Genomic DNA, 24,121 nt, shown 5'->3' on the forward strand with positions numbered 1-24,121 from the left:
TCAAAGAATTAAGTACCTGAACCCTAGGTCTCTGTTTTACAACACTACCCAAGACCCTACTATTAACTGTATAAGTCCTGCCCTTGTTTTTTCACAGCACCTTGTATTTATCCAAATTAAACTCCATCTTCCACTCCTCAGCCCATTGATCCAACTGATCAAGATCTCTTTTAATCTTAGATAATCTTCTTCACTGTCCGCTATACCATTAATTTTGGTGTCATCTGCATATCTACTAACAATGGTAAAAACAATGACTGCAGATGCTGGAAACATGAGTCTAGATTAGAGTGGTGCTGGTAAAGCACAGCAGTTCAGGCAGCATCCGAGGAGCAATAAAATCGACGTTTCAGGCAAAAGCCCTTCATGAGGAATACAGGCAGAGAGCCTGAAATATTCCACATGGTAGACTAATTCATAGAGTTAGATCACTTGGGATTCATGGAGAGTTTGCCAACTGGATAAATGCCATTTATCTCTCCACCCTTCAGGCTCTCTGCCTGTATTCCTCATGAAGGGCTTTTGCCCGAAACGTCGATTTTACTGCTCCTCGGATGCTGCCCGAACTGCTGTGCTTTTCCAGCACCACTCTAATCTACCTACTAACAATGCCTCCTAAATTCTCATACAAAATGTTTCTATAAATGACAAACAAAAATGGACCCAATGCCAATCCCTGTGTAACACCACTGAGTCACAGGCTTCCAGTCTGAAAAGCAACCCTCCACCACTACCCTCTGTCTCCTACTATCAAGCCAATTTTGTTTCCAGTTGGCAAGCTCTCCATGAATCCCATGTGATCTAACTCTATGAATTAGTCTACCATGCGAAACCTTGACAAAGGCTTGATGAACAAAGTCCTATCTCAATTTGTGTTGTAAACTGCACCGCCCAATAAACAGTGTCTTTTGATCAGCGTTGTTACGTTACAAAGTGCACCTCAATCAGCAAGAGTAGAATTAACACATGCCAGCCCCACAATTCAATGATCAGAGTTGATGTTAGCACTTAATATTTGCTCCCATGAGATATCAGTAATTATTAATGTCAGGAATGCTTTGCAGTACATTTTTGTCAATTGGTCTCAAGGAGAATATAAGTCCACTTAGATATGCTTATATCTATAATGCGATATAAAAAGTTTAGGCATAGCATGCCCTTCCATTGTCACACACCCTTCCCATCACATTTTCTGTTTATCACACTTTTGTTGATAACACCTTTCTATTATTACAAAGCAAAGAGAAAAAAATAATCTTTCAGTTTGGGTTGTGTTGAACATTAAAATGTTAATATTTTAAAGCTCATTCCAATAGGCTTGAAATCCATCTATTTCCAGTTTTAATGGAAACATGAAGGAACAGTGGTGACCAAAATACTTGCAAGAGATGGGTCACTCAGTAAAATGTTTTAATAAGGCTTTGTGTCACACATTTTATCTATTCATGCTTAACCTAAAGTGATAGGCCTTCCTGCACCAAAACTGGGGACAGGCTATCTATAAACCACACCTGCAATAATCCAGCTACTAAACACCCTCCTCCTAGAACTGCAATTGGACATCTCCCACCCAAGCAACCTTGATTTTACCTCACATTTGTAATTTTCACCAGATCCTTTTGCTCTCTTCCCTGCCTTATTTCCTCCAGTCTGACCCCTGGCTTTTCTGTCCTCGTCATTGGCCTTTTCTAATTCACCTCCAAACATTCAAATGCCTTTTCCATGGTATATCTGATCCCACTATATGGCTTTTTCAATCCCACACATTGGTTTTTCCAATCTCTGAGCATGGTTCTCTGATATTTTCACACCTTCACTTCAAACTCTTCCCCCAGTCTTTCAGATTTTCCTGTCACCTGTTTGATTTCCTGCACTCCCCATTCCTCAGCCAGTTTCTGATCTCATCACTCCAGCCTCCTCTCTCTAACCCAGCCAACAGCTTCCAATCTTGCCTTCATTTATATGATTTCATGCATCATTCTGATCTCCAAGCTCATTCAACGACCACCATCTTTCCTACTCCTCTTTCCTTCATCTGCTCTCCCCGTCTGGTCTGATTGGTAAGGACTATCTGCAGTGGCTGAGAAGTGGAGACACAAAATGCCAACAGGTCCTGTTTTTAAGTAGGGCCCGAGGAAACTTGTTTTTTGGGTGTATTGCACTCATGCTTCACTCCCTCCCTGCTTTCCCATAAGTATCATGACCAGTGTGCATGCTAATGGACTATGAATATATGGCATCAGCATGTTAGCACATTTCCATACGTGTGTGTGCCCATGTACCTATGCATGTGTGTATACACTTGTGCTTCTGTCTGTATTTGCACACGTGTGGTTACAAGTGTGTGATGTGAAAGTGTGCAGGTGTCCATGCTTGTGATGACCTATTCAAGTTACTTAGGAACAGGAGTAGGCCATTCACCCCTTCGAGCCTGTTCCACCATTCAGTGAGATCATGGTAACTCCATTTACCTGCCTTTGGCCCATAGCCCTTAATACCTTTGCTTTACAAATATTTATCTACGTCAGATTTAAAATTAACAACTGATCTAGCATCTGCTGCCATTTGTGGAAAGGAGTTCCAAGTATCCACCAACTTTCCTAAATGGTTTGGCCCTAATTCTCAGACTATGCCCCCTAGCTCCAGAATAGCCCAATCAGTTAAAATAGTTTATCTACCCTGCCTTTTCCTGTTAATAGCTTGAAGACTTCAATCAGACCACCACTTAACCTCCTAAATTCTAGAGAAGACAGGCCCAATTTGTTTAATCTCTCTTCCTAACACAACCCCGGAAGTCCAGTTATTATTCTTGTAAACCTATATTGTACTTCGTCCAAGGCAACTGGGTTCTTCCTAAGTGCCCAAATCTGCATTAGTACTCCAAATGGGGTTTAACTTGAGATAACTGCAGCAGAACTTCTGCATCCTTACATTCTAGTGCTCTAGCTATAAAGGCAAGCATCCCATTAGCGTTCTTGATTATGTTTTTCATCTGTTTGTGACATTTTAAAGAGCCATCCACCTGAAGGCCAAAGTCTCTTTGGACATATACTGTTTTTAAAATCTTACCATCGAGAAAGTACCTTGGTCAATCTTTTTTTGGTCCAAAATGGATAACCTCAGACTTGCTTATATTGAACTCCATTTACCACAGTTATGCTCTATTCACTTAGCATATCAACATCCCTTTATAATTTTATGCTATTATCTACACTCTACAATGTCTATATTTGTACAGTCCATGTGTTTGCATATATAAGTATGCATGTGTGTATGATGTGGGAAGTAAGGAGTTGACAGAGTTCATAAATTTGAAGGATCTGAATTAGCATAGTTCATGACATTAAGATGTTTTCTCCCTCTTGGGATCCTGTGTTCTCTGTGGTCAGGATAAATGTGATTATAAAAGGAACACAAAATCTAACTAAAGGAGAAAAAACAAAATGTAGTCAGACAAGAGGGACACTGCTTCCTAAAATTGTGATATAAAATTCTGATTCACCAACATTTTCAAGATTTGGAGGTGCCGGTGTTGGACTGGGGTGGACAAAGTTAAAAATCACACAGCACAAAGTTATAGTCCAACAGGTTTATTTGGAAGCACTAGCTTTCGGAGCACTGCTCCTGCCTGATGAAGGAGCAGCATCCTGAAAGCTAATGCTTCCAAATAGACCTGTTCGATCATAACCTGGTGTTGTGTGATTTTTTAACATTTTCAAGAAACTTATCTTTGTTGAAGACTCTTCCCTATATTGGCATAAATAAACGTTAATATCCTATACACCCCTGCCTTTGGAATGGTGCTTGAAATCCCCACAACAGTATGCATGTGCATTATATATGTATATATGCAGATGTTTTTGAGTCTGGCAATGAAACTTCATAAAAGAGGAGAAAGTAATGTGATTCTTGGGATTTACTATTGTCTATCATGAATGTGAAGTTTCTTAATTTGCCCCAATTAATTCTCGATTCACTACTGATGGCATTACATTAATTAGGCTGTATGGCATTAAAAAATTAAAGAAAGCTACAGAACAGCAGCAGAATAATAAATTGTTCATGGCTGAGTGTCCTGCTTGTAATAAAACACCAGGTTTTCTGTACCCTGCACACCACTGTAGGATTGCAGCTAGTTTTAAAATGATAGGAAGTAGGTCGTGCACCAAATTTCTGAATCTCCACAAAACAGTTGTTAAAGTCCATGAATTGGAAAACGAGGACAGAAGGATAAAATTGTGAAGTATTTACATTAAATACATTGCCCCAGTAAGGAAGTTCTGTATAAAATGAATGTTGCTCTATGGAGAAGAACAGTGAAAGGAATGTCATTTTAAGTGTGGAAGGAAACATTGCACGTATATAGGTATGACAAATACAGGTGAGGATTAAATTGACAGCATTAGAGTTATGGGAAAGCAAAGTCTGTAATCTGGGGACAGATACCCATGAAAAATATGCAAATTGTAGTTTATTAACCAAGCTCTGAAGGTAAATTCTGCAGAGACTCTTAACTAGTCTCATTTTTTTAAATCAGATTTGATTATGATGAGTAGATAAACATTTCAAAGTCCAATCACATAGACTACCAGATACAGACAAAAAGTTTTGCTTGGGATTATCATTAAAGGGTGCTTAGTTAAAGTCAGCTCTAGAACCAGGGTAAAAAGCAAATAGGTTAATTTGAATTTCATTGAATTCTCATTAGAAAGAAAAATGTTTCACTCTTATTCAAAATGCATGGTTAAAAATATGGTTTGATCTCAAGCCAATTATGTAAATTTAATACCTTCAGGAAGGGATGCACTAGTTTGTGTTTATTATCTTTGATGGTGGGGTGCCAGAAATTGGCCCTATTACCTTTTGGGAGAGTTAGTTGAAAATGGGTCTATTAGCTGAGAATTGAGGCAGATGTAAGATTGTATCTGTTGCTTGAGGCAGGAGTAGGGTACAGCAATATGGATCTGTTATCAGTGATGTGTCAAGATAGACAAAGTTGATATTTTTATTTGTTAATGGAATGTGGGTGTTTCTGGACATTCCTGATGAAGGGCTTTTGCCTGAAACATCGATTTTCCTGTTCCTCGGATGCTGCCTGACCTGCTGTGCTTTTCCAGCACCACACTCTCAACTCTAATCTCCAGCAGCTGTGGTCCTCACTTTTGCCATGTTTCTGGAAAGGCCAACATTTATTGCCAATCCCTAAATGTCCTTAAAATGGTAATGCTGAGATCTCTTATTGAACTGGTGTAGTCAGTATGGTGTAGATACACCCAAAATACAATAGAGAGAGAATTCTAGGATTTTGACCCAGTGACAGTGAAGGAAGGTTGGTTATAGTTCTCAGTCAGTATGATGTATGATATGGAGGCAGCTTTGTAGATGGTACTTTTCCAGTGTATCTGTTGGCCATGTCTTACAAAGTGACAGTGTTCATGGATTTGGAAGATGTTGTGATAGAGTCATAGAGATGTACAGCATGGAAACAGATCTTTCGGTCCAACCCGTCCATGCTGACTAGATATCCCAACCCAATTTAGTCCCACTTGCCAGGACCCAGCCCATATCCCTCCAAACCCTTCCTATTCATATACCCATCCAAATGCCTCTTAAATGTTGCAATTGTACCAGCCTCCACCACATCCTCTGGCAGCTCATTCCTTACCTGTACCACCCTCTGTGTGAAAAAGTTGCCCCTTAAGTTTCTTTTATATCTTTCCCCTCTCACCCTAAACCTATCCCTTCTAGTTCTGGACTCCCCCACCCCAGGGAAAAGACTTTCCCATTGACAAGTTTTGTAGTGTATCTTATAAATGGTAAAGACTATGACCACTGTCAAGTAGGCTATTTCATTTTGGATAATGTTGAGCTTCTTTGTGCTGTTGGAATCTCATCCATCAAGTCGGGGAGAATATTTCATCATACTCCACACTTGTATTTTGTCGATGGTAAACAGGCTGTGGGGAGTCAGGAGGTGTGTTAGGTGCCTGGAATTTGCAGCCTCTGATCTTCTCTTTTGCTGCAGTATTTAATTACTCATTCTGTTATATTTCTAGACAGTGGTAAACCTGAGGATATAGGTGATGGAGATTCAGTGATGATAAATACTGTTAGATTCTCTTTTGTTAGTGATAGTCATTACCTGGCACCTGCATTGCACAAATGTTATCTGCCACTTAATCAGTCCAATCTTAATTTTGTCTAGGTTTTGCTGCGTGTGAGCATAAATTCGTTCAATGTCTCAAAAGGTACTCAACATAATATAATCATCAGCAAACACTCCCCCTTTCTCACCTTATGATGGAGGTAAAGGTCACTGATGAAGCAGCTCAAGACAGTTAGACCTAAGACACTAACCTGAGGAACAAGGGCTCTTGTGGTGCAGTGGTAGTGTCTCTATCTCTGAACCAGGAAACTGGTTCAAGAACCAAAAACAGAAGTTGCTGGAAAAGCTCAGCAGGTCTGGCAGCATCTGTGGAGATAAATCAGCGTTAACATTTCAGGTCAAGTGACCCTTCCTCAGAACTGATGGTAACTAGGTAAATGTTGGTTTATATGCAGAAGATAGAGGGGGTAAGGAATAAACAAAAGGTGGGGATAGAACCCAAAGAGAGAAAAGAACAGTTGCACAGACAAAGGAGTGGATAGCAATCTGTCTCGGAGGGTGAACTGCTGCTAATGGGAACTGTTAGTGGGATAGTTTATGTCATCTGAAACGACAATACAGCATTCTCTCACTGCAATGTTACATTAGAATATGCCCAAGATTTGGTCCTCTGTTCACTAATTGTGCCTGTGGTTTAAACAGTCATAGTCGGATTCATACACATGGAAAATGTCCTTTCGGTCCAACCAGGCCATACCGAACATAATCTAAAACTAATCTAGTCCCACCTGCCTGTTCCCAGCCCATATACCTTCAAACCTTTCTTATTCATGTACTTATCAAAATATCTTTTAAATGTTGTAATTGTACCCACATCCAACACTTCCTCAGAAAGTTCATTCCACACACGAACCACCCTCTGTGTAAAAAAATTACCCCTCGTGTCTTTTTAAAATCTCTTTCCTGTCACCTTTAAATTGTGCCTCAGTCTTGAATCTGCCAGCCTAGGGAAATGCCAACTACTATTAAGTCTCTCTATACCCCTCATTATTTTATAAACTTCTGTAAGATGACCTCTCAATTTCCAATGCTCCAGTGAAAAAAGTTTCAGTCTATCTAGCATTTCTTTATAACTCAAACCTTCCATTCCCAGCAACATCCTGGGAAATCTCTTCTGCCTCCGTTCCTTCCTATAACCTTGGGTTTGATTACCTCCTAACCGATATTAGTGGGTAAGCTGATTGGATTAAGCAGCAATTAGATAGTTAAATACTCAGTTCTGAAGAGGAATCATACTTTACTCAAAATGTCAACTCTGCTTTCTCTCCACAGCTGCTACCAGACCTGTTTAGTTGCTATAACACTTACAGTTTTTATTTCAGATTCTGAAATGCTGTCCAGCAAGCTTCTTGTCCAATCAGGAGCCTTGCCACTGAAGTTCCACTCTACCTGAGACTGTCACATTTTTGTGGGGAAGCTGAGGGGGAGACGGGATTTGGGGCAAATGGAGGGTCTATCCCAATCATGGAATCAGAGCATTCTGATTTCCTTATTGGGAAAGCAGCCAGCCACTTCCCTCACCTGCCAAGTAGGTAGGTAATCAAACTGGGGGGTTGGTTGAGGACCTTAATTGGTGATGGTGGTGGCTTTGGGATGGAAAGAGTGAGAGAGAGAAATAGTCGCTATAACTTAATTGTCCACAACTTAATTGCTGAAGTGGCAATGTCGCTCCGGGGCTAATTTCCCCAATTATTTGCCTTTCCCACCACCTTCCTCACCACCTCCAAGGAGGGCAACATCATAGCCTATGTGCTGAAGGTCTGGAGTGGTGAATGAATTCAAATCACTGAACCAGTTCTGTCTTTCCAGTCTTATTGAAAAACTGAAGCATTTCAGGCACTGGTGATACTGAGTGCTATTCGTACACTAGAGTTTACCGACAAGTTGAACATGTTATATTTAAAAACAAGGAAATGGGCTCTGACATTTTTACCTTGTAATTGTAGAAGTGACCATTAATGGAGTATCGATGGCGCTGAGCTTTCTTTGCTGCAGTCACAGCTTGGTCCTTTACCCTCATCTTCACCAATGATGCATCACTCCTAGTACGTATCAAGTTGCCACTTTCTGGCTCTGGGTTCCGTTTTGGTTTTAATGTACTGCTTTCAAAGACTAAAAGGTTGTAGGAGGAAGAAAACATAACAAACTAAAATCTATCTTAGACAATATTCAGTGTTCAAGCTGGATCATTCTCACACTGTATGACTTTAGGTAATTGGACTGATGTTGCAACTGAATAGAAAATCAGGCATGGTTGAACTCAAATCCCTGCCCAGAACACAGAATCAAGGAAAATTCAAGAAGCATCTTTACTGCTACAGCAGTTTGAAACACACTTCTGTTTATAAAAAACAAAACAGGAAATGCTGGGAATACCAGAATTCTGTGCATTGTTCCTCACTTAAATGCCCAGTAGATATTGTCAGCGAATTAATACATTTAACCCTTTATTATACAATTGTCTTTCAAAATTTAATTCCACAGCTAATTCCAAAACATTTTCAATTATTTATTCACTCTCCCTGTCTCTTATAAACTTACTCAGCTGCTGGACTGACCCCTGTTCTTTGCCATCTGGCACAGTCTCTTCCTCCAGTTCAGCAATGTTGTATAAGTTGTCAAACTCTCCCCAGCGTGTCATTCCTCTGCAAATACAAGTTAATTTATTCAATAACTTGAATTCAGAAAGTGCTGAAAATATTCAACAGACCTAATAGCTTCTGTGGAAAAAAAATGTTTTAAGTCAAAGATCCTTCATCAGGAACAGAAAAAAGATAGAGATGTAGTAGAATTTAAGCAAAACAGAGCCAATGGTTAGCACTGCTGCCTCACAGCGCCAGAGACCCGGGTTCAATTCTAGCCTCAGGCAACTGTCTGTGTGGAGTTTGCACATTCTCCCAGTGTCTGCGTGGGTTTCCTCTGGGTGCTCTGCTTTCCTCCCACAATCCAAAAATGTGCAGGTTAGGTGAATTGGCCATGTTAAAATTGACCGTAGTGATGAGATTAGATTACTTGCAATGTGGAAACAGGCCCTTCGGCCCAACAAGTCCACACCGACCTGCCAAAGTGCAACCCGCCCATACCCCTACATTTACCCCTTACCTAACACTATGGGCAATTTAGCATGGCCAATTCACCTGACCTGCACATCTTTGGACTGTGGGAGGAAACCGGAGCACCCGGAGGAAACCCACGCAGACACGGGGAGAACGTGAAAACTCCACAGTCAGTCGTTAGGTGCAGGGGTAAATGTAGGGGAATGGGTCTGTGTGGACTTGTTGGGCCGAAGGGCCTGTTTCCACACTGTAAATAATCTAAGTAAAAGTGAAATTGGAAGGGAAGGCTTGTAATAGTGTGGAAGAATGGGATAATTGTATACTGCAATGAAATGTTAATGTGACAAATAAAAGAAAATGTCTGAAGGAGATTGAAATGGGATCAGCAGAATTATCACAGACCTGTCACCCAAAAAAAAACTGAAAACAAAAATAGAAAAATAATAGTGGCAAAAGCTGATCTGACGTTGACTCTGGTAGATTGAAAAATCCCTTATTGAAAGGTGAGGTTCTGCCCTTTGATCTTATGTTGAGCTTCACTAAAACAGTATCATAAGCCAAGGACAGAGAGTTCAGAGTCAATTTGCAATGGAGAAATAAAAAGACAGGCAAATAGAACCTCAGGGTCACACGTGCAGACTGAAAGGAATCTCTTTCAATGCAGTCACCCAATCTGTATTTGTTACCTAAAGCAGAGGAGAACACATTATGTCCTTTAACTATAGTATACTTAAGTGTAAATGCATTCCTATTTCAGCAATATTAGCATTTTGTAAAGTCTGGCAGGGATACCTGAGACCTAATGGAACAAAGGAACAGACGCTGGTCACATATTAATTCAGGGATAATTGGGCAAGAATTGGGTTTATGAATATTCAGCACATAATCAATTCGACCCAGAGAATTATAGAGGCTAGATCACTGGAAAGAAAAGTTGGAAAGATTTTTGACATATCTGGAAGTTGAGGCTATGATGAGTTGGCATGAAAGTGGATGCCAGCCCATGATCTTGTTGAATGATGGGCAAACTTGAGATACTGAATGGTGCATTCCTCCTATTTCTTATATTCTTACACCTGGAACATGAAACTTCTTGCTATTAGTGACGCTTCTTATGTAACTCATTATAATGGGTTTTCAAGTGCAAGAGATTTCTTATTATTCTTTTGGGAAAGGGAGGTAAAAGGGAGAAGATAAAAAGATTAGAACAGTTGTAAAAATAATCTAACAGCAGAAACTCTCACTATTGTTAAGATATTCCATATGGCATTTTTCTGCATGAAATTATTGAAATTTGAAAAGGATTTAGTAGCATTTCCAACTGAGTTCTACACTGAATACATATCATCCTTTAGTGACGTACTATCAATAAAATTTGTGAATGAAAAGAGACTGAGGATCAATATTATGGTTTTAAAGCAAATGCTGGAGAATACAGACATCTCCAAAATGAAATGGGTGGTTAGCAGCAGTCAACTATCTAAGTCCTTTCAGAAGAAAGAAGCAGGCTGTCAGGGAGTAGTAAACATTATAGAAAAAGGAACATTAATGCACACTTAAAAGGAAGAGAAATGGGAATATAGTAAAACAAAATGCTGCCAATGCTGGAAATCTGAAACTAAAATAGCAATTTTGAAACAAATCTGCTAGATCAAGTGATTGATGAAGAAGCAGCTCATGGAAAGCTAGTGCCTCCAGATAAACCAGTTGGACTATAACCTGATGTTGTGCGATTTTTATTTTTGAGAGAGACAGAGATGGACTGTAGGCCTTCTAGCTGCTAAGGCCTGGAGTTGCTCCCCTCATGATGTTAAGATGCCAACTGACTTAGATTTTGAGCAAGTGACAAAGGTAGATACTGCAGATACAGTGCCCTTCTCAATGGGCAAACTGGAAGGCAATTAAGTAGTCTAGCTTTATCTGTTCCATTATCGTTTCCGTTATGAGATGACATGATAATTGTAAAAGCATTGACATTCATTTTAATATATTGCATCTTGATGTTTTCCTTTGTCCAGAGTTGGTTGGAAGCAGACAGTTTTGTTCTTTGTGTCACCTTCCCTGGCAATGTCTATACAATGAAATGGGGTTAAGAAGCTCCTGATCATACAATCAGCCTCAACCATTTTATGAGTTCAGCAAGATTGTCCATTTTCAAAAGAAACAGAATTTAAACATAAAAAAGAAGAGAGTGCAGTTTTCTTTGCCATTTATTTTTATGTCCTCTGATCATAACACATTTTGGCCTCAATTGGAATGTGCTATCCAGTTCAAGACACCACACTTTAGGAAGAATATGAAGGTATTAAGAGGAATTACAGAAAAGACCCCTGAGGTTTCCTGGGTTGATGAACTGCAGTTATGATGCAGAATTGGAAAACTTGGGCCTGTTCAACTTGCAGAAGAAAAGGCTAAGGGGAGGTTTGATAGCAGTATTAAAAACTGAGAGCTGTAGGGTAATGGAGAAAAACTGTTCCCATTGGTAGAAGGACAGAAAACCAGATGGCACAGATTTAAAATAATTGACTAAAGGAATAAGGTATGCATAGGGGAAAAAACCGCTTTCATGCAGAAAATGATTAGTCATAGAGCCATAGAGATGTACAGCATGGAAATAGACCCTTCGGTCCAACTTATCCATGCTGATCATGTATCCTAGATAAATCCAGTCCCATTTGCCAGCATTTGGCCCATATCCCTCTAAGCTCTTCCTATTTATATATCCATCCAGATACTTATTAATTGTACCAGCGTCCACCACTACCTCATTCCATACACTACCACAGTCTGCTTGAAAATGTTGCCCCTTAGGTCCCTTTTATATCTTCCCCTTCTCACCTTAAACCTATGCCCTTCATTTTTGGACTCACCCACCCTGAGGAAAAGACCTTGTCTATTTACCATATCCATGTCCCTCATGATTATATAAACCTCTATAAGGTCACCCCTCAGCCTCTGACACTCCAGAGAAAACAATCCCAGCCTATTCAGCCTCTCCCTGTAGCTCAAACTCTCAAACCCTGGTAACATCCTTGTAAATCTTTACAGAACCCTTTCAAGTTTCACAACATCCTTCCTCTAACAGGGAGACCAGAATTGCACACAATATTCCAAAAGTGACCTAACCAATGTCCTGTACAGCCGCAACATGACCTCCCAACTCCTGTACTCAATAGTCTCACCAATAAAGGAAAGCATACCAAACACCTTCTTCACTATCTTATCTACCTGCAGCTCCACTTTCAAGGAGCTATAAACCTGCATTCCAGGGTCTCTTTGTTCTGCAACACTCCCCAGCACCTTACCAATAAGTGTATAAGTCCTACCTTGATTTGCATTTCCAAAATGCAGCACGTCACGTTTATCTATTGAATTGAATTGATTGTCACATGTACTGTTGCACAGTGAAAAGCTTCCCTGTGGCTCTAATCTAAATTAAACTCAATCTGCCATTCATTGGCCCATCTGATCAAGATCCCATTGTACTCTGAGGTAACCTTTTTGGCTGTCTACTACACCTCCAATTTTGGTGTCATCTGCAAACTTACTAACCATATCTCCTACGTTCACATCCAAATCATTTATATAGATCACAAAAAGCAGTGGACCCAGACTGATTCTTGTGGCACTCCAGTAGTCACAGGCCTCCAGTCTGAAAAACAATCCTCCACCACCACTCTCTATCTTCTACCTTTGAACCGTTCTGTGTTCAAATGGTTCGTTCTCCCTGTATTCCATGTGATCTAACCTTGCTGATTGTCTACCATGAGGAACCTTGTCGAATACCTTACTGAAGTCCAGATAGATCATGTCCATTGTCCTGAACTCATTGTTACTTATTCAAAAAACTCAATGAAGTCAGTGAGTCACAATGTACCACAAAGAAAACCAAGTTGACTATCCCTAATCAGTCCTTGCCTTTCCAAATACATGTAAATCCTGTCCCGCAGGATTCCCTCCAACAACTTGCCCACCTCCAGTGTCAGGCTCACCAGTCTATAGTTCCCTGGTTTTTCCTTACCATCTTTCTTTAGTAGTGGCACCATGTTAGCCAACTCTAGTCTTCCAACTTCTCACCTGTGGCTGTTGATGATACAAATATCTCAGAAAGGGGCCCAGCAAACACTTCCCTACCCACCTAAAGAGTTCTAGGGTATACTTGATCCAGTCCCAGGGATTTATCCACCTTTGTGTTTTAAGCCGTCCAACATCTCCTCCTCTGTAATTTTTCAAAATGTTATTTATTTCCCATGTTCTATCTCTTCTATGTCTTTCTCTACAGTAAATACTGATGCAAAATACTTGTTTATTATCTCACCTATATCCTGCCGTTCCACATGTAGGTGGCCTTGCTGATCTTTAAGGGGTCTTATTGCATTCCTGGTTACCCTTTTGTTCTTAATGTATTTGTAAAACCTCTTTGGATTCTCCTTAACCCTATTTGTCAAAGCTATCTCATGTCCTCTTTTTGCCCTCCTGATTTCCCTCAAGAATACTCCGACTGCCTTTATACTGTTCTAAGGACTCACACGATCTATCCTGTCTATACCTGACAATATGCTTCCTTCTTTCTCTTAACCAAACCCTCAATTTCTTTAGTCATCCTGCCTTCCCTATGGTAAAAACAACGACTGCAGATGCTGGAAACCAGATTCTGAATTAGTGGTGCTGGAAGAGCACAGCAGTTCAGGCAGCATCCAACGAGCAACGAAAGCGACGTTTCGGGCAAAAGCCCTTCATCAGGAATAAAGGCAGAGAGCCTGAAGCGTAGAGAGTTAAGCTACAGGAGGGTGGGGGTGGGGAGAGAGTAGCATAGAGTACAATAGGTGAGTGGGGGAGGGGATGAAGGTGATAGGTCAGGGAGGAGAGGGTGGAGTGGATAGGTGGAAAAGGAGATAGGCAGGTAGGACAAGTCTGGACAAGTCATGGGGACAGTGCTGAGCTGGAAGTTTGGAACTAGGGTGAGATGGGGGAAGGGGAAATGAGGAAATTGTTGAAGTCCACATTGATGCCCTGGGATTGAAGTGTTCCGAGGCGGAAGATGAGGCGTTCTTCCTCCAAGCGTCTGGTGGTGAGGGAGCGGCGGTGAAGGAAGCCCAGGACCTCCATGTCTTCGGCAGAGTGGGAGGGGGAGTTGAAATGTTGGGCCACGGGGCGGTGTGGTTGATTGGTGCGGTTGTCCCGGAGATGTTCCCTAAAGCGCACTGCTAGGAGGTGCCCAGTCTCCCCAATGTAGAGGAGACCGCATCAGGAGCAACGGATACAATAAATGATATTAGTGCATGTGCAGGTAAAACTTTGATGGATGTGGAAGGCTCCTTTAGGGCCTTGGATAGAGGTGAGGGAGGAGGTGTGGGTGCAGGTTTTACAGTTCCTGCGGTGGCAGGGGAAGGTGCCAGGAAGGGAGGGTGGGTTGTAGGGGGGGCGTGGACCTGACCAGGTAGTCACAGAGGGAACGGTCTTTGTGGAAGGCAGAAAGGTATGGGGAGGAAAATATATCCCTGTGGTGGGGTCCGTTTGGAGGTGGCGGAAATGTCGGCGGATGATTTGGTTTATGTGAAGGTTGGTAGGGTGGAAGGTGAGCAACAGAGGCGTTCTGTCCTTGTTACGGTTGGAGGGGTGGGGTCTGAGGGCAGAGGTGCGGGATGTGGACGAGATGCGTTGGAGGGCATCTTTAACCACGTGGGAAGGGAAATTGCAGTCTCTAAAGAAGGAGGCCATCTGGTGTGTTCTGTGGTGGAACTGGTCCTCCTGGGAGCAGATATGGCAGAGGCGGAGGAATTGGGAATACGGATTGGCATTTTTGCAAGAGGTAGGGTGGGAAGAGATGTAAACCAGGTAGCTGTGGGAGTCGGTGGGTTTGTAAAAAATGTCAGTGTCAAGTCGGTCGTCATTAATGGAGATGGAGAGGTCCAGGAAGGGGAGGGAGGTGTCAGAGATGGTCCAGGTAAATTTAAAGTCAGGGTGGAATGTGTTGGTGAAGTTGATGAATTGCTCAACTTCCTCGCGGGAGCACGAGGTGGCACCAATGCAGTCATCAATGTAGCGGAGGAAGAGGTGGGGAGCGATGCCGGTGTAATTACGGAAGATCGACTGTTCTACGTAGCCAACAAAGAGACAGGCATAGCTGGGGCCCATACGTGTGCCCATGGCTATCCCTTTGGTCTGAAGGAAGTGGGAGAATTCGAAGGAGAAATTGTTAAGGGTGAGGACCAGTTCGGTCAAACGAATGAGAGTGTCGGTGGAAGGGTACTGTTGGGGATATCTGGAGAGGAAAAAACAGAGGGCTTGGAGGCCCTGATCATGGCGGATGGAGGTGTAGAGGGATTGGATATCCATGGTGAAGATGAGGCATTGGGGGCCGGGGAAACGGAAGTCTTGGAGGAGATGGAAGGCGTGGGTGATGTCTTGAACATATGTGGGGAGTTCCTGGACTGGGGGGAATAGGACAGTGTCGAGGTAGGTAGAGGTGAGTTCAGTGGGGCAGGAGCATGCTGAGACAATGGGTCGGCCAGGGTGGTCAGGCTTGTGGATCTTGGGAAGGAGGTAGAACCAGGCAGTGTGGGGTTCCCGGATTATGAGGTTGGAAGCTGTGGGTGGGAGATCTCCTGAGGTGATAAGGTTCTGTATGGTCTGGGAGATGATGGTTTGGTGATGGGGGGTGAGGTCATGGTCGAGGGGTCAGTAGGAAGAGGTGTCCTCAAGTTGGCGTTTGGCTTCAGCGGTGTAGAGGTCAGTGCGCCAGACTACCACTGCGCCCCCTTTATCCGCTGGCTTAATGGTGAGGTTGGGATTGGAGCAGAGAGATTGGAGGGCTGTGCATTGTGAGGGTGAGAGGTTGGAGTGGGGGAGGGGGTAGACAGGTTGAGACGGTTAATGTCCCGGCGGCAGTTGGAAATGAAGAGGTCGAGGGCAAGTAATAGCCAGCGCAGGGTGTCCAGGCTCTCTGCCTTTAATCCTGATGAAGGGCTTTTGCCCAAAACGTCGATTTCGCTGCTCCTTGGATGCTCCATTCCCTATACCTACCAAATTTTCTCTTCACCATAACAAGAATGTAATGTCTCTGGACTCTTGTTATTTAGTTTCTGAAGGCTTCCCATTTTCCAGTTGTCCCTTTACCTGTGAACATCTGCTCCCAATCAGCTTTGCCCAATACTGTCAAAATTGGCCTTCCTCCAATTTAGGGCTTTAACTTTTAGATCCGGTCTATCCTTTTCCATCATTATTTTAAAACTAATAGAATTATGGTCGCTGGCCCCAAAGTGCTCTCCCACCGACACCTCAGTCACCTGCCCTGCCTTATTTCTCAAGAGGAGGTCAAGTTTTGCACCTTCTCTATAGGTACATCCATATTCTCAATCAGAAAATTTTCTTGTACACACTTAACAAATGTCACTTCATCCAAGCCCTTAACACCGTGACACCATGACAGTCCCAGTCTATGATTTAAAATCCCCTACCGTAATCACTCTATTATTCTTACAGATAACTGAGATCTCCTTACAAACTTATTTCTCAATTTCCTGCTTACTATTTGGGGGTCTACAACACAATCCCAATAAGGTGATCAGCCCTTTCTTATTTCTCAGTTCAACCCATTTTGATTAGGAACTGGAATAAACTGTTTGAAAGTCTGATGACGACAGAATCAATTGAGGCTTTCAAAACTGAATTAAAACAAAGTCTGAAAAGGAAATGTTTGCAAGGCTGTGGGGCACAGGAGACTGGCACAAGATATTGCTTCCGAGAGCCAATGCAGAGAAGATGGACTGTGCTGTAACCATTCTATGATTTTATAACACCGTGTGGGGGCATTACATGAACTGAATTGATTCAGGAAATAAGAGCATGGGGGAGAGCAGTAATAGGACAGGAAGTTAATTCTTGACAATGCCTCTTCCAGGTGATTAAATTGAGCTATTCTGTGGATTCAATATTCTGCCTCACCCAAAGATTTATGCACTTGCTTATCCTCAAATGGTTTGAAATGTGATGTGACAGAGTCAACATTTCTGACATTCGGTACACTAGGAATAAGGTGGACAGAACCCTGGAAGGAGAGGACGAAGGTCTATGACGGAACGAACTAGTACCTATTGGGCTGAGAAATTAGAGGCTGTGGGAGATGTCTGTGGGGGTGGACAGTCAATTCTGAGGGAGTGCCTGTGGGGCAGAAAAGAGTCTCTAGATAGGAGGGTTAGAAGAGGCCTGGGCATGGTATGGAGTCGGGGTCTAGTGTCTGGTGTATGGCCTAGGCAAGGGATAGGGTCTGAGTGAAAGGTTTAATGGGCATGAGTGTCAGGCAGTAGCATCTAAGGGGTGAAGTCTGAGGGTAGATTCTGTAGGGCTAGTTAATGCAGAAGTTGAATTTGAGAGGCTAGTGGTTGAGGCAGTGGACTTTGCAGGTATGCAAGGGCCGAGAGGATAGGTTCTGAGGAAGTACAGACTGCAGATCGGGTGGAAGGCAGCAGATTGGCTCATAAAGCATTTGTCATTGTAATTAGAAATTTCCAACCTGCACTCTGAGGGAGTAAGGTTCCTTTCTTGAGTTAAAAACAGAAGTTACTAGAAAAGCACAATAGATCTGAGGAAGGGTCACCGGACCTGAAACATTAACTCTGATTTCTCTTCACAGATGCTGCCAGACTTGCTTAGCTTTTCCAGCAACTTCTGTTTTTGTTTCTGATTTACAGCATCCACAGTTCTTTCGGATTCCTTCCTGGAATGTTGAGTTTACCATTTAATATCGGGATATATACTGGAACCCAGTAAGTAACCAGTAAGTGATGGGTACATTGATACTGTGGATGCCTACCTTTTACTCAGTGTAGTATCAGTGAATTGAATTGCTATTGGTGATGGTACAGATTTTTCATCATCAATCTGAAATCTTATTAGTTGATGTACACCCCATGCAATATCTAATACTCCTTCTAGGATGGCCTTTCCATTATTCTGAAAAGAAAATAGTGAGGTATTCAAATTACAAGAAAAGCATCTTCATAAAATGTTACATTGAAAACAAAAACGCACAAGTAACAGTTCTAGGAAAATGAGTAAGCACATAGATGCACAGAGATGGGCAGCTGCAAACAATTTACTTTAGTATCATTAACATCTCATTTGTGTTGGTGCTATTGGGTTTTAACTGTTTCTAAGTTTAATTACATATGCTTGGGCAGCAGCCAGACACCACAAGTTCACAAGTCATTTTCTTATTCTAACCTATTTATGCCTTTTTCAATTTGTGAATACGGTGTGGGAAAATTGAAAAATTATGGCAATGTTTTTGAAATTCAATAGTGGATAAGTAACATGTCCAACAAATGGCTTGGGTTCTGGTAACCTGGTGAGCATCGCCATCTTTTAATTCACTTCATTATGTTGTGCCACACTTACCAGTGTGCAACATGGGATAGTTTCACGATATATCTAGCAGCTTAAAACGGGGTAACTAGAGCCACTGTGGGCTATTAGCAGAAGTAGAAATGTATTCAATCACAATCTGTAACTTCATGGCCTACATATCCCTCCAATTTATGATTACCATGAAGCAGGGGATCAACCCTGGTTCAAGGAAAAGTGTACAAGGGTATGCCAGGACAGCATCAGGCCTACCTAAAAATGAGGCATCAAATCGACCTAGTAAAGCTATACACAGAATGTCCACTTCAAATGACTGCATAAAGAAATAGAAATATTTACTAGAATTCTTTGAGGAGCTAACAATCAGGATAAAGGGGAAGCAGTGAATGTAGCATTTTGAATTTTCAGAAGACATCTGATAAGATACCCCATATTACCTACTTAATCAGATGAGAGCCCATGGTGTTGGAGTTAGTACAGTCACACAGCTAGCTAATATAAAATAGAGAGTTGGGATAAAAGGAGTATTTCAGGATGGCATCTTGGAACTAATGATCTACCATAGGGATCATTGCTAGGAACTACAGTTATTTATTATATATTAATGACTTGTATGAGAAGGCTTGGATGACACAAATAGAAGAGAATTCAAGTGGTGAGGATGACACAAAGAGTCTGGAGAAAGATGTAAACAGGTTAAACAAGTGGGCGGAAACTTGGCAGGTGAAATATTATGTGGGAAAATGTGAGGTTATGCCCTTGGGTAAGAAGAATAGAAGAGTTGAATATTATCTAAATGACGAAAGCCTGCAGTAAATAATGGAACAGAAGAATCCACGAATCTCAAAAAGTTAACAAAGTAGGGAGGTTTTGCTAAAATCATGCAAGGCACTAGTCAAACCACAGCTGGAATACTGTAAACACTTCTGGACTGTTTATCTATGGAAAAATATTGGAAGCTCGGCTGATCTTGGGCATAGAAGGACTGTCCTTTGAGGAGAGGTTCAGTAGGTTTGAACTGTCAGGCAGCATGGTAGCTCAGAGATTAACACTACTGCCTCACAGCACCCGGGTCCCGGGTTTAATTCCAGCCTTGAGTGACCTTCTGTGTGGAGTTTGCATGTTCTCCCAGTGTCTGTGTAGGTTTCCTCAGGGTGCTCTGATTTTCTCCCACAGTCCAAAGATGTGCAGGTTTGGTGGATTGGCCATGCTAACTTGCCCATAATACCGTGGGATATACTGACTAGTGGGAAATGCTGGGTTACAGGAATTGGGTGGGTCAGGGCAGGATGCTCTTTAGAGGGTTGGTGTGGACTGGATGGGTTAAATGGCCTGCTTCCACTCTGTAGGGATTTTATGATTCCATGTACACATTAGAATTTAGAAGAATGAATGGTGACTTTATTGAAATATTAGGATTTTTCCAATCTTGACAGAGTGGATGCAGAAAGGTTGTTTTCATTTCTGAAACAGCGTAGGACCAGAGGATATAATCTACAGAAAAGAGGTTGCACATTTAAAATGAGGAATAGTTTCTTTTTTCAGAGAGTAGCAAAATTGTGGAATTCTTTACTGCAGAAGGCTGTTAAGTTTGGGTCATTAGATATATTTGAGGCTGAGATGGAAAGATCTTTAATCAGAAAGGGAAACGAAGCTTATGGGGGAAAAGGCAGGATAGTGGACATGAGGATAACAGTAATCCATGAATAGCAGACCAGACTTGATGAGCTGAATACTTTTAAATCTTATGGTATTAACTTAATGGATAGGACAATCTCAATGGTCTTAACTGTTTCATACTTTTTTGTATTAAGAAACATTCCATTCTGGACATCCAAACATTCTGTAAAATATACTCACATCAGAATACGTCAGTTGTAAATTCTTGTTATCTTGACAAAAACAATTATATGTTCTTAGCAAAGATAAAAACTCAGCCCTGGAGGAATTAAAAATATGCATTAAAACATTATGAAGTGCATATTTCATCGATCTGATGAGTGTACAATGAACATATGTTGTCTGGTTTCACAGCTAAAACTTTATTCTAAAATTAAAGACAATTAGTAATTGTACTCACACAGATGTTTGCATTTCAGAAAAGTAATCTGAAGCCTTGAAACAGTCCCTCTGATCACAGATCCAGGATTTGAGAGCTGTGCTTTGTGCCTGTGTTTCTGATATTATTTTGCAGGTACTTCATTATTTTTGTATTTTGAACATCTATGTTTAAAGGATTGTGGATGGTGGTTCATTTGAAATGAATAAAGAGATACCCGGGCTGTTTTTGTTTAATTAAACGGATCACTAAAAGAACGTTTGGACTTTTTTTTTTGCAAGGCACTTCTTGCAAGTCACATGGCCCAAACTAATTATTAGGACTTGTTTGCTAGAAATCATATGCGTGGGTTCATGATTATCAGGAGTTAAGATTTGTATGGATACTGTTTGAAATTCAGTTCGGGTACACACTGCTGAGAGAGTAATTGCGAACAGTTCACCCTCTGCCTTTCTGAGAACACCCTTTTGGAGGCTCCAGTGTAATACGGAGCTAGCTGTTCAGTGGACAAATTTCTCAATTTATAATGATTTCTGAGCAAACTGTGTCTGCACAAGTCCCACTAGCAATTGCTTGTGTTTAGCAGCACCGATCTATGTGATAGGATTCCAAATAAAAACCATCTTGAATATTTCTTACCTTACCATGTTTTCCACAAGAACTAACCATTATTGACCATTATCTCTGTAGAGATTTAAAAAAAAAATTCTTTAATTGGTGTGTGTGTGTAAGCGAGTGGGGAATTATTTAGAAGAGTAAATATTTAAACCACCATGTTTCAAACTGTGTTAATTTGATTTTGGAAAGCAAATCAGGGCAGGATTTATACATTTAGTTTTAAGGTCTTGGAGGGTTGCTGAACAAAGAGACGTTGGGAATGCAAGTTCATAATTCCTTGAAAATGGAATCCCAGGTAGATAGGACAGTGAAGAAGGTGTTTGGTATGCTTGCCTTTATTGGTCAGATCATTGAGTATAGGAGTTGGGAGGTCATGATGCAGCTGGTCATGATGAAGGACATTGGTCAGGCCATTGTTGGAATACTGCATGCAATTCTGGTCCCCCTGCTATAGGAAGGATGTTGTGAAACTTGAAAGGGTTCAGAAAGGATTTACAAGGATGTTGCCTGGTTTGGAGGGTTTGAGCTATAGGGAGAGGCTGAATAGAACAAAGAATAGTACAGCATAGTACAGGCCCTTTGGCCCTCGATCTTGTGCCAACCTTTTATCCAACTCTAAGATCAAACTAACCTATATACCCTACGTTTTACTATCATCATTGTGCCTAAGTGTCGCTTAAATGTCCCTAATGTATCTGACTCGCTACCACTGCTGGCAGTGCATTCCATGCACTCACCACTCTCTGTGTAAAGAACCAACTTCTGACATCTCCCCTCAACCTTCCTCCAATAACCTTAAAATTATGCTCCCTCACGATAGCCATTTCCACCCTGGAAAAAAGTCTCTGACTATCCAATCTACATCTATGCCTCTAATCATCTTGTACACTTCTATCAAGTTACCTCTCATCCTTCTTCGTTCCAATGAGGAAAACCATAGTTTCCTCAATCTTTCTTCATAAGACATGCCCTCCAGTCCAGGCAGCATCCTGGTAAATCTCCTGTGCACCCTCTCTAAAGCTTCCACATCTGGTCACCTCATTATGGGAAAAAACTGAACACAATATTCCAAGTATGGTCTAACCAAGGCTTTATAGAGCTGCAGCATAACCTGGCATTTGCTTTGCAGCTTTATTGAATAAGGCTTATCTTCATAATAAATCAATTATCTTGTTTATTAAAGAAACTTGCTTGAATCCTTCTTAATCTAATACAGATTAAAAATGTAATTGACCATTTTAGAAACTGAAGGTAAGGCATTTTAACTTTTATAGTGACGTGTGGACCAGGGGGCTTAAAGGTAACAGTATACTCCTCCAATCTCAGCCACAACAGTATGTTCTGTCAAAGTGCAAAGCTGTGTGCTGGGAGCATTATTTCATGAAATCTATCTTTTGAAGACTCTGGTGTGTTCATTCCTTAACAGTGCCTCTCTGGCCAGAAAATTCCATTTTACATTGATCTATCTAACCTCAGTGAGGGAGAAATTCTGCCCTATCTATTAGATTTAAATTATGAACAAGTGCCTTATATAAATCAAACATTGGGCAAAGTTTACTCAAACATATTCCATTTTGGAATATAACAACAGATACAAATAGGACATCTTTGTTCCATCTGTTCAACTCTTCCAGATGAAACGATAGCACATTAACTTGCTGTACCATTCAGTCCCTGGTGAAAATTCAACTGGAAAAGCTTTGCTTTCCAAGTCAAATTGTTATATTTTTGAGTTTAATCAATAATTTTACAGTTGGATAGAACATAGAAGACTCCATCAGTAACCAGTGTCCAGAAAATGCTCTCAAAATAATGTTACAGCAAGTTCATGTGAGGGCAGCTGTGGAAAGGGTAAATTTTCTAGCAGTGACGTACTGGTATACTGACAGCTATGCATATTTGACAATTTACAGTCTGTTTTTTTAATCAAATAATAAATAACTTCACTCTCCTATAGTAGCATGGCAGATACAAATAGAGACATTAAATCAAGTCAATGAATCTAAATGCCATTTAAATGATGTATGAACATTAAAAAAAGACTTGAATTTGAATAACCCTTCCCACGCTGACTGAATGTTTTGAAATGCTTTACAACTATGAAAGATTTAAGTGCAAACATTTCTGTAATATAAGAAACTACTGTCAGCCAAGCTCTCGTACCAAAGATTAAAGATTGCAAGTGCAGAGAATCATATTTTTAGGTTTTAATCAAAGATATTTAAAAGATAGAAGTTACAGTTTTACTAACAATAAGTGACACAATTTGTGTTAATTGTTTATACTATCAGTGCTGAAACTGAGGGAAGAGTATGGGATGTTTGTAAATAAACTTTCTGGTTGATTTTAGATGCCCAGCAGCTCAGTTTCTAATAGGCAGAGGGGTGAAAATCACCTGTACATTGTCAGTGTGCCTCAACAGACTGAATATTATACTCACATGCCTGAAACATGACCTCCATTGTCTGCTCATTGCTTCTGGCAAATCTGCCAGATTTTCTCTCACAGTGCCCACATCTCCAGCATCTTCTGTGCTCTCAACACCCAGAGGCTTATCATGAGCTTTGGGCTCAGTCCAGCCTGGGCCTTCTCCTATTGTCAGTGGCCTTACCTATAACTACTTTAGACAATTACATGGATAGGTGTGTGCTGCTATCACAAGTTCATGATCAAATTTTTGTGAACACAAAATCCATCAAGGAGAGATAGAACATAGAAAAGTACAGCACAGAATAAATGCTTCGATGTTGTGCCGAGGATTAATCCTAAACTAAAATAAAATGACCTAACCTATGCACCCCTCAATTCACTGCTGTCCATGTGCATGTGCAGCAGTCACTTAAATGTCCCCAGTGA

At 41.2% G+C, this 24,121-nt stretch overlaps 1 protein-coding gene across 6 annotated transcripts in view; it reads right to left on the reverse strand.

Moving 5' to 3' along the window:
* Positions 1-24,121, reverse strand: part of rassf6 (Ras association domain family member 6) — a 73,757-nt gene that overhangs the window by 14,319 nt on the left and 35,317 nt on the right. For all 6 annotated transcript variants that reach the window (XM_060840844.1, XM_060840869.1, XM_060840861.1 and 3 more), the window contains 4 exons: positions 20,449-20,527; positions 18,038-18,177; positions 8,708-8,811; positions 8,100-8,278 (listed from right to left, as the gene is read on the reverse strand). In XM_060840844.1, the coding sequence (XP_060696827.1) occupies positions 8,100-8,278; positions 8,708-8,811; positions 18,038-18,177; positions 20,449-20,527 (502 nt within the window). The remainder of the gene's footprint in view (positions 1-8,099; positions 8,279-8,707; positions 8,812-18,037; positions 18,178-20,448; positions 20,528-24,121) is intronic.

The sequence above is a fragment of the Hemiscyllium ocellatum genome, chromosome 2, assembly GCF_020745735.1.
Source record: "Hemiscyllium ocellatum isolate sHemOce1 chromosome 2, sHemOce1.pat.X.cur, whole genome shotgun sequence".
Lineage (NCBI taxonomy): Eukaryota > Metazoa > Chordata > Chondrichthyes > Orectolobiformes > Hemiscylliidae > Hemiscyllium > Hemiscyllium ocellatum.